The 11,160-nt window shown below is 46.3% G+C and overlaps 1 protein-coding gene across 1 annotated transcript; it reads left to right on the top strand.

The window, feature by feature from the left end:
* Nucleotides 1-5,497: 5,497 nt before the first annotated feature.
* TMEM37 (transmembrane protein 37) lies at nt 5,498-9,691 on the top strand. Its single transcript, XM_017820940.1, has 2 exons — nt 5,498-5,564; nt 6,409-9,691. The coding sequence occupies exons 1-2, from the start codon at nt 5,544-5,546 to the stop codon at nt 6,979-6,981; spliced, it is 594 nt and encodes a 197-aa protein (XP_017676429.1). The 5' UTR covers nt 5,498-5,543; the 3' UTR covers nt 6,982-9,691.
* The last annotated feature ends 1,469 nt before the right edge of the window (nt 9,692-11,160 follow it).

Genomic DNA, 11,160 nt, shown 5'->3' with positions numbered 1-11,160 from the left:
CTGTGAATTAAATGTTTAGTTTGATGAAAAAGCACTCCGAGGCCAACTGCAGTATGCAACTGTCTTTCTGTCAAAATTCTTCACTATTCATCTAGAATGATCTTGTTTCACGACCCAAGTATTTTAACCTTTGAACTCATTTGACACTGATGATACTGCTAAAAATAAATGACAATTGTATTTGCTGCTGCTCAAAATATTTGCTCTTCCCCCTGAGTGCTCAGAGCAAACAATATTAGGCAATACCACTTTGGGGTGACTGGGCGTCTGAGCTGTCTTGTGGGATTGATTATAAATTGGGAAGACAAAAAAAAAAGTGTATTTTGGTTGGGATAGGTTTCTAAATACCACAGCTGTCACCCAAAAATGGGTTACGCATTCCTCCAAGTTGCCAAAGCTGCACAGAAGTAAGATAACTTGATACTACACAGACATAAGACATTTGAGTGTATTCACAGTAATAAACTCGGAAGGGTAGAAGTGAATAAAATAGAACAAAACTAGAATCTAATTTTTCCCCTACTCACAAGTATGTGAAGTACCTTAAAACTCAGATACCTGACCTATAAAATAGCTAATTTTCAGCTGCTCATTTAAACTCCAAATAACATCAATCCATTCTAGATGTCTTCATCATTTATAGAATAAGCTTGTATTTCCTTTAAAACCAGGGCATCTGTGAAAGTTAAACACAGCTTGGTTGTATTATTTTAGAATAGGGAATTCACATTGAGCTTGGCTGCAGTGGTCTTTTAACTTTCATTTCCAGTTAGTCCCAGTATACACATATTTATGAGCTGCACCAAAAGAAGCATCACCATATGCTTTCTTTCCACATCCTGGAAAGAAAGAAAATTACATGACTTGGCTAACACAACCAGGAAGACACCTTGTTTGTCCCCACCAAAATGTACAAGGCACGGACTTGTACTGTGTTCCTCCAAAAGGCTGAAATAGTGATATGTCATCTCCTCCTAATAAACACTACTCATTTGAGTAAGTTCTGAATCTGAAAGTAAGCTCACCAGCATAATGTAGTTGGTATTTTTAAATCTGAATATTTATCTGCATTGATCTGATGTTTTACTGAGAGAAGAAATACACATAACAGTTGAGAAACTGAATAATAAAATTTCCCCCAGATTACATAGTATTGAAATATGGACTCAAATTTTTCTAGTAGTCCTAAGAGGACTTATGTATTGAATGTATATTTCAAAACATTGATTTGTCAGAATGGTCAGATGCAAATACTTTCATGTATGTCCTAAACCAGTGTAACTATTGCCAGAGATCTGTGGAAAGGGCTGAATCCAAAGCAGAATGAGTGAGTGCCCAGAGTTGGATCTGTGCAGTGTGATGCCGAGATAGGTCCAAAAGCTGACCAGAAGTGAAAACACAAATTCTTTCCAGGATACAATATGTATTCCTTTAAGCCTGTCTCTCATCTTTGACTTAACTGAGGTAGGGGGCAAAATCACTGTAATGGTCCCCCACATTACAGAATGTTTCTAACCCAGCTATGAGTGCCTTAACAAGTACTGGTTGATTTGGATGGGCAGTAAGACCTAGACCTTGGTGATGGGCATTATTTGGTTTTATTGGCACGTCCAGCAGCCCAGGTCTCTTGTGCACATACAGCAGTGGGTGGCAGAGCCTGGGGCTGCAGGACACGTGGTAGCCCCTGACTGGTGGTCAGTCTGCCTTCCCATGGCACAGGAGAGGTGTCCAGGCAGGAGGCAAAGTGAAACCACCTGGCTCAGGAGCTGTCTCCTCTTTACATGCTTTTACATGCCAGGATGAGTCTGTCTGCTTGGCTGCAGTCACTTGCAGTGATGGGAGGAAAATCCTGAGGTAAAGTGGTTGTGATAAGGGGCTGGTCTGAGCTGTGTGGGCTTTGGCACAACCCAAACCCCCCCTATGTTACATATGCTGCTGCCTAAGGTACAATTTACTTAGGATGACTGTGCCTGTGTTCCCAGAAGCTGCTGGTCTTGAGCAGCTTGCCAGCAACTTGCTGACTTTTTGCCCTGTTACAGAAGCTCTGTTTTGGCCAGCTAGGCTGAACCCAGCCTGAGCTGAATGCAGCTTCTTCAATTTGTATTTTCAGTCTACCACCAGGAAAAAAGAGAACGCAAAAGAGCAGTGACAGGAGACAGCTAGCTTCTTTCTTCTTCTTCACAAAATTTTCTGCACGCTCACTTTTTTTGGAAGATATCAATAAAATAACATTTCTCCCCCCCACCCCAGACCCTGGGCATCTCCCAAAGTCTCAGTTCGCGAGACACTCGAGGTCTATTTCTCTCAAAGATCAGGTCAACTTCTATCCAGAAAGACACCTTGAAACAGGGACCTGACAAAAATGAGGGTTTAAATGCCTGCCCATGTCAGTTGCTATGCCAAAAGCTAAAGATGTGATCAGAAAGAATTTTATTAAACTGACAAATGCACTTACAGAAGTAACGAGCTTCAAGATTAGATGAACCCAGACTGGTCCCTTGTGTTCTGCTTTACTTCGAACTGAAATACTTCATTGGGTAACTGTTCCCTAAGCCCCTGGTGACTCTCAGATTTCGGTCCTGAACCTCCTCCAGGCTTCTGCAGGAGAAAAGCTGGAACAGATTCTTCAGTGTTAAACTTCTCATGATTTTAAATGAACCACATCAAACTGTTTCTATGTTTTACAACAGTCTCTGGTAATTTCCATTATTTATGAACACATTTCCCTGAAAACTTTCTCTCCAGGGATAGGATGTGAAATGTCCACTTAAACAATAGAGAAGAGGGACTTTCTAAACAAAATAATGAAACTGGCAATACACCAAGAACTCTACATTAACACAACTGAACCAAAAATACTTCTGAAGTGCTTTAAAGGTCATTTACTCTGTTGTTATTATGTAGGTAATGTATTTTTCAGACATTTTTCTTTTCTTCTAAGGCACTGAGCTCTTTTTATTATAAAATAATGTTTTCACATATGATTTTCACAAATAATAATCTAGAGGCATTTTTCTTTAAAAAGCAGATAATATATTCAGCTTGTTTTGTTATAGACAATGAAAATAAACTCATTTTGTTTGAAAAAGGTGCAGAGTACTCACAGGCTTCATAAACCCAGGCAGCTTTACCAGAAGGTATCTCCAGCCAAGCGACTGTAGAAATGAAGCACTAATAAACTCTTTGTTACTGTTCTATTTATTTACATGGCTGTTAAAATTATCCTTTCCGGGGTGACTTCAGGAAAGAGTGAATCTGAAAGTGCCTATTTAATCCTGATAATAATTCCAGGTCAAGTTTCGTTCTTGTTTGTATTTGAAAAAACTAAATTAAATACAAAATATTAAAGCCATTTTGCATTTTCAGTAAAAGTACCATTCCCAAACTACCCTTTTCCCTCAAAGAACCGGCTTGGCAGATAACTGTATATCTACTAAAGAATCCAAGTATGACAGGGAGCACTTTTGGTTTCAGAAATAACCACTTTAATTTCCTCATTCCTCAAAGCTTTTTATGCACGTGTTTACTCATGTGAGCCTTACCATGGGCTCATACAGGAAAAAAACTTATCTTGTTCAGCAGAATACCCCTCAGTATTAAAAATTAGAGGTTTTAATTGCTAAAGTCATTACGATGACTCAGATGTTTTAAATGCAGATCTATGCTTAATGATTTTGCTAATTGTGGGACAAATTGCCTAATGCTTTGCAGGATTGAGCTTATGTTACAAAAAGCATAAGTTACGTGAGGTTTTTGCCAGATAAGAGTTGGTGTATTTTGTCTGGTCCATTTGCTCAGTAGAGTTACACATAAACTGCATAGACAACGAGGTATTGTTATTTTTTGAGCCAAAAATACATATATATTGTTTAATTTAGAAGTGGAAGGGTGTAACAGCAAATGCACGTGATCAGTCTGCACACTGTGAGGCAGAAATGCTGTTTAACCTGTGGAATAAACAGCCCAGGATTTTCAGAAAGCTATTCTATCAGCTGATGAACCCAAAATGAAAGGGATGTGGCAAGCATCAAGTTTGCTCACTTGGATAGCATGTTCAAAAAAACAAAAAATGTTGTAGACCACAAACCCACAAAAGAAGTTTTAACAACAGACCTTGCAAAAATTTGCCAAGTGTTGCAAAAGCTGAAAATGCCAATTTGGTGTATGATAGAAGTATAATCTAATACTGTATACCACTTCGTAGAGAAACATTTAAACAAAAGGATTTTGCAGGAAGAGAGAAACAAAAAGGTCAGAATTTATCATTAAAATGCAAAGTATGAAAACTAAAGTAAACACGTTGTTCAGAACACTCTACTCTTACTAGAAACAGCATTACAGAAAACACCCCCAGCCAAATCATAGCAGACATACATGTATTTTTGAAGGGAAACACAGAAAGCCCTCATGAAATTGCATAGAGATGAAAATAATGAGTCAATCTGTATAAACACCTGATTAGTTCAGAAATGGAAGCTGGAAGAAGGGTAAAGTTATAACTTCTACCACCCTAGATAACTTCTACCACTCCAGGTTGAAGATCTTTCTAATTTCTTTCAGCTAGAAAGGGAACAGCAGAATTCTGATCCCAGATGCACATGAGGGAGGCCCAGAACAATGACCCGTGGGTCTGTCCAGTGGACCCTGTGGAGTCACTGCAGACCTCTCTGCTGGAGTCAAAATCAGAATTTGGCAGTAAAACACAGAATTTCTGATGACACAGCAAAACTCAACTTCCTTAGGGTTTTTAAAAGCTGTTTCTTAGAAAAAAAAATAGTAGAGCAATCAGTAATTGATTAGAGGATGGCAAAACATGAGTGAGAAAAAGAGCAAGGGCATAAAACTTTATGAGCAGAGACGTTTTTGCTGACAGCACAGGTAGAGATAGGTAAGGTTGAGCAGGCTGGTCAGAGATAAGAGTGCACACGCAGCCCAAGGTGCGAGTCCGTCGCCGCACCGGGAGCCGGTGCCAAACGACTTCGGGAACACAAACACGGGCGCAGATACCGCGGGGAGGGCAGGACGGGGTGTTCCTCTACCCACAGGCGTCTCGGTGGCCGGGTGTCACCGCAGTGCCCAGCACCGCAGCCCGGAGCAGCTCCCGGGGGGCTCCCGCGGTGTCCCGGGCGGGCGGGCAGAGCTGGGGCGAACGCCTGGCACCGAGGCAGCACAGCTCGAGCCCTCCGGCAGCTGGGGACGGAAGGGGACACGGCAGGGGTGAGGCTGCAGGAGGCATCGCCGCCACCGCCCGGGACACCTTCTGCCCGGCGGCCGCGTTCCAGAGCGGGCTTGGGCGAGCGTGTGCCCCGGGTCGGGGGCTGCCTTCCCGCGCCGTGCTGGGGAGCAGAGGGAGCAGCTTAGCTTAGTTCAGTTTAGCTCGGCCCGGTCCGGCTCCGCCCGTCGGGGCCGCACTGCTGACTCAGCCGCAGGGGGGGCCGGAGGGCGCCCGCGGGCGTGGCGGGCGGGGGGGCTGCCCTCCGCCCTCCGGGGAGATAAAGAGCGGCGGCCGGAGTCCGCCCACGTCTCTCGGCGCCGCCGGCAGCATGACGGCCATCGGGGCGCAGGTACGTCTGTCTGTCCGCCCGCCGCCGGGGCTGCGCATCGCCCCGCCGCGGGGATGGCGGGGCTCCAGCTCGTCCCTGCGCGGCCGGGGTCGCTACGGCCCTTCCCAGAGCAGGGGGGACGCAGGCGGCCGGATCCCCCCACATCCCTCCTTCCCGGGTCCGCGGCTCTCCCCTCCCTCCCCTCCCAGCCGCACGTGGCTCTGCGAGCCCCGCCGCCCGCCGCGCGGGGATGGAAGGGGCTTCGGGTGCTTGGCTTGACTTTGCATTAAATCTCGGGCCCCCGTTGGAGGGTTTCGGTGAGGAGGGGGCGCGTGTTGCATACGCGGCTCCGCTGGGGCTGTAGCCGGAGACCCTCGCAAGCCCCGGGGCAGCTGAGCCTTTCTCCCCCTGCATGAGAAGAGACTCGCTCGCTGCAGCCCAGGAGGACAGTGCTCGGAACTGAGAGCACCTCCGTCCCGCTGCTGCTGCCTCCCCCGTCCCAGCCACCGGCCTCCATCCTCTTAGGGGCCAATGATTTCCTCCAGCCCTGCCAGAGCAGGAGGCTGTGCCGTGGGACCGCGGGGCAGGGATCTTGCTCAGGCCAGAGCCTTTGTGATCCTGGTCCCGGGCCTTGACGTGGGAGCATTGTTCGTGAAGCCAAGCAACCAGGAGAGCTTCACCCACCCTTCCTTTCTGCTGGGTACAGCCTGTAACTGCATTGCTTTCCCTTGTGAGAAGAGGTTTGATGTGCACAAGTAAATATTTTCAAATACCGAATCCCGCAGCTTTGTCCCTCTGCCTTTGTTTCACCCTGAAGTAGCACTGTTAACTCTGTTTTGTTTCTTCCCCCCCCCTCTCCTTTCAGGCACAGCAGCTGCTGGCGCACCGGAGACCACAGAAATCCTTCTTTGAGACACTCATCAGGAGCCTGATCATCCTGTGCGTGGCAATAGCAGTGGTCTTGTCATCCATCTCCATCTGTGATGGCCGCTGGCTCTTTGCAAGGGGGCAGCTCTTTGGACTGTGGCACTTCTGCACGGTTGGCAACAACAGCGTCCTGAAGTGTGTCACTGACCTCAGCCTGGCCCAGGTGGAGGGGCTGAGTGTGGGGGTGATTCCCATAAGAAGCATGGTGTCCTTTGCTGTTGTGGTTGCCATATTTGGCCTAGAGCTGCTGATGGTGTCCCAAGTCTGTGATGATGCCAATGCAAGGCGGAAGTGGGCAATGGGCTCAGTTTTCATCCTTGTCTCTTTTTTGCTGTCGGCCACTGGTGTTCTGAGCTTCTCCATCCTCATGAAGGATCACCTCACCTTCACGGGCTTCACGCTGACATACTGGTGCGAGTTCATTGCTGCCTTCCTCTTCTTCCTCAACGGGATCAGCGGACTTCACATCAACAGCCTCACACACCTCAGGAATGGGGTAGGCAAAATCTAGGTGCAAAGGAGGTACCTCTGCCTTTGTGTAAGCAGCTTTGCCAATTAGACTGTGAAAAAGAGAGTCTAATGAAGTTTGAAAAGGATACCCTGTCTTAATTTGTGTACGAGGAGGGAAAGTATGAGTCAGTCTTGGCACCTGTGGAAGACCTACCCACCCTCTGCGCAACACCAGCAAAGCAGAGACTGGGACTGGCTGCCATTGCAATGTGGTTTTCTGGAGAAGTGGATTAAAGCCAAGGGCATCCTGTTAAACATGCAGAGATGTGGAAGACTGATCTATCACACGTGTGCTGTTCTGAGGCTTACACAATACCCGTACTGCTCTGGGTTTGGTGTTGCTGTGCTTTTCTTCATGTTCTGAAGCCTGTGAAGAGTGTGACACAACTGTGATGTGTTTCATGGGTTTGTTCTGTCATCTGGGACAGAGGATTTGTGCCTGGCCATGATCACTGGCATGAACTATTGAAATTCTTCACTGGATCTAGCTCCTCCATTTTTCTTTCAAAAGAGAAGGCACGCAGACCTTGATATAGTCATATGTTTTGGTTTTTGTTGGCATGTTCCTTGTATCTGTCCCCTTCTCAGTCAGTTTTTGAGGGACACTTCAAACAGAGGCCCTGACTTGGGGTTAGGGGAAGGCACTGGGTGATGCAGGGGTACAGGGAAGGGTTGTGATGCTTTCCTTGGGTGGCAGTGCATGTTCCTGTGCTTGTGGCCTCTCCCCACTGTCATCACTCTTCTGCTACACCTAAAGGACACGTGCCAATTGGTCACCCAAACTGGCTCCCTCACAGCCCTTGCAAAGTTCATGGTAACAGGGCAGTGCTCTTGATTTCTTTTTTTATCTCTTTGGGGCAAGAGGAACAAGCTCTGCAGGGGCTTCCTGTGGCAATGTGGCTGGGCAGACCATGCTGAGACCACCGTACCTTCTGGGGCGTGTTTTGGTTGTCAGGGTGTCCACTGGGGCAGTGGGAAATCTGCTTATCCTGTACCTGAGAGTCTCCTGTAGCATTTCTTATGGGAGGAAAAAGCTCTAAATCTTCCTGACCAGACCAAGTCCTTTTCTTCCCCTGACTAACGCCCTGGGAGGAGAAGAGCCCATGATTGCCTAAGGAGGGGCTAATGGGTGCAGCTCTAATCTGTCACAGCTGGTGGAAATACAGAGAGACCTGGCCAAAATCATATTAAGGCTGGTCTTCCTCCTGCCAATGTCCGAGTCAAGATCACTATAATTGCTACAGCTTTGAAGTTGCCCATGGTGTCTTATGCAATAGGAGAGAAGACCTCAGAGGTTGGTTGCCCCATGTGTCCTCCCTGTCCACCATACAGCATTTGGATACCCACGGATATAAATGTCTTCAGAGTATTTCAGGGTTTCTGGTTTACTGTTTATCTTGTATCCACTGGCAAAGCTGCTTGTATTTTTGTTTTAGAACAAATGTTTCTACATGTTCATCCCTATAGCTTGTGTGATAGCTATTGAGCAAGGCTTTAATTTCCTGTGCAACAAGTTTGACACAGTTTTTTTACCTGAAACAAAAGCATCGTAGCACAGAGGCCAAGAAGGCTGTGTAGGTGAGCCATGAGTAAACAGTTTTGTCTTTGAAAGCTCAGAGTCTTAAGCTGTGCCTGTGCTGAATGTACCACGCTTGATGAATGTGCTCCTGTGGACTCTCTTGCCCTCATGAGGACAGCATCCATTCCTTCTTGGATTTCTGTAACTTAAGACAACACTCCTAAGCCTGTTTTGTAATGCAGTTTCAGACCTGGCTTGCTCTGGACAGTGCCAGCTGTACTTCTGTATGTGAATCTACTTGTCTTTCTGTCAGGAATTACGCAGAGAGCTCCTGAAGCTCTTGTAATGTTTGGGGCTTTGTTGGGGTTCCTTGACCCTCTGTGCCTTTAACCTGCCTCTGGAAAATTGCACTGTGACTGTGTTTGTGAAGTTGCATTTGATTTGCTGAACTGCACTGTTGAAGACGTGCTGGTGGGCTGAACATGCAGATGCTTGCATAAACTAGTGCTGTTGGCTTTAGCAGAGCCATTTAGGCCAGAGAGATCCTGCAAGGTCTGGTCCCAAGGTGTTGGCACTTGGATGTTAGCAGATGTTAAGAGTACCTTAACTAACCAGGGATTCAGTTGTGTTGCCTATGGGCCCTCATGCCAGGCAGGACAGTTCCCCTGCATGAGGTTAAGGGTGTCCATGGCTTGTCTAGAAACATGGATGTAACTTCAGAATGCCACTTTGGTGACATCCAAAATTGGAAATCAGCTCTGCATGTACGCTCCTTCGTACTAGTGGGAGGCTGTGCCCCCATCCCTTTCCCTGGAAGGCAGCCATAGCCAGACTGAGTTCCAGGCTGGTGCCTCCCGTTTGGGTTGGAGGGAGGCAGTGGACAATTGGCCATTGAGTTCATCCTAGATGTGGTGCAATTGTGAATGATTTTAGGATGCTCTCTACTAGCTGAAGAAGAGGCCTTTTGTATGTTTTTTTCCGACTAGTTTTGTGTAGTACTGCTTGACTTAATTATGCTGGGAGAAGAAGCATTTTGACACCTAAATATTACAAAACAAGGTTGATTGTCTTGGAGACATCCTTATATACAGCAACCTGTGCAGCAGCATGTCACTGTTCATTTTCTGAAGGCTGTGGAAGTTCCAAGAAATATTCCTAAAGTTTCTTAAATAAATTTTATTTGAAATAAGAACTGTAATTCTTTCTTTTTATATTTAGATATCGGGGTGCAGATTTAAGGCGATGATTAGGGTTTTACATAATCTCCCAGGCACTGTTCTGTTTTTGTGTACGCAGCTAGACTGATGAAGAAATGACTGCCTGGCACTTTGCCAAGCTCTGACCAAGGGAACTGAGGCTACTGCACGCTCTCTTCTCCTTTTCCCTCCAGTGTGTCTGCACCAACCCAAGCAGCCAGCATTGCTTTCGTGTCTTGCAAAACAAGAGGAGCAGTCAGCTGTGCTGCTTCGTGGGAACTGGAGATAACCTTCTAGGCTCTTAATGATTTCCTGCTGTTGCATGTGCTCTGTTTACCAGCTAAAGAGCTCTTTCCTGTGTCCTTCACCTTCCTTTTCCCACACTGTACCCCATGTCTGAAGCATCTTTGCTCTTTTCCCCAGCTCCGATTATTTGGCGTGCAGAAGTGGTATCTGAGTACACATATATTTATGCATTTTTCTCTGAGCTCATTGTACTGACAGGTTTAGTTAAACGTCAGGAAAACAGATTCCCAGCTATGCCACTGAATTAGTTTATATAATCTCAAGTTAATTAGCACCTGGTGTTCTCTTTCTAACAGGAGAGGTCATTGGCCTGTCTCAAACAGTTTAACATCTCTTAAAAGCAAGTAATGAACATCACTCCTTGTTAATGAGTTGTTTAGGCTTAGTTACTAACTTTAATTGGAACCTTGTGCACAAGCTTGTGGATAAGAAAAAGGAAATAACAGTACAGGGTGTGCTAGCTCTGGAGGTGTCCTGCCTGCACTGTATTTTCATAGAATCACAGAATGGTTAAGGTTGGAAGGGACCACTTGGAGGTCATCTAGTCCAGTCTCTGTGCTCAAGCAAGGTTCCCTAGAGCATATTATTTTGATTTTAAGTCTGCAGTACCTTCTTCAGCTGTGCTTGGAAGGACACCTGGAATGGGGTTGAGCCTTGCTTGCTTTTGCAAGTCAAGCGAACATGATCAGAGGAAGATTACTGTCCTCAGCTGCCTTCTCTTTCCCTCTGCTGAAGCCTATTGTAAGCAGATAATGGCCCTTCTCAGCCTTCCAGGTCAGCTTGCAGATGCAAGAAGGGCCTCATTTCTGAGTGAAAACAAGGCCTGCCCCAGGCAGTGTCCTGGAAGGGATGTTGCCTGAATTCCTGGGGCCTCAGCTTCACTTGTATCCACCCCATCTGAAACAGTCCATTTCAGCTCCCCTGTACTGAAGCATTGCACAACGTAATTATTCACGGCACAATTACTGTTTTTTGCTTCTGATAGTTTTGCTGGGAATTTCCTTGTTGCTGTGTTTGGAGAGAAAATACATTAATCACTTCTTCTTAAATTCATTAGCTCTTAGTCTGCTGATGCTCAGACTGCTGGAGTTGCTGCCTGCCCTGCTGGCTTGCAGAGGGACAACTGGCTCCTCAGGGGACCTGGATTAGATAGCCAGAG

The sequence above is a fragment of the Lepidothrix coronata genome, unplaced genomic scaffold (assembly GCF_001604755.1).
Source record: "Lepidothrix coronata isolate B3197 unplaced genomic scaffold, Lepidothrix_coronata-1.0 Scaffold86, whole genome shotgun sequence".
NCBI lineage: Eukaryota > Metazoa > Chordata > Aves > Passeriformes > Pipridae > Lepidothrix > Lepidothrix coronata.
The sequence above is the reverse complement of the archived record's forward strand: the minus strand, read 5'-3'. Positions and strand labels throughout refer to the sequence as shown.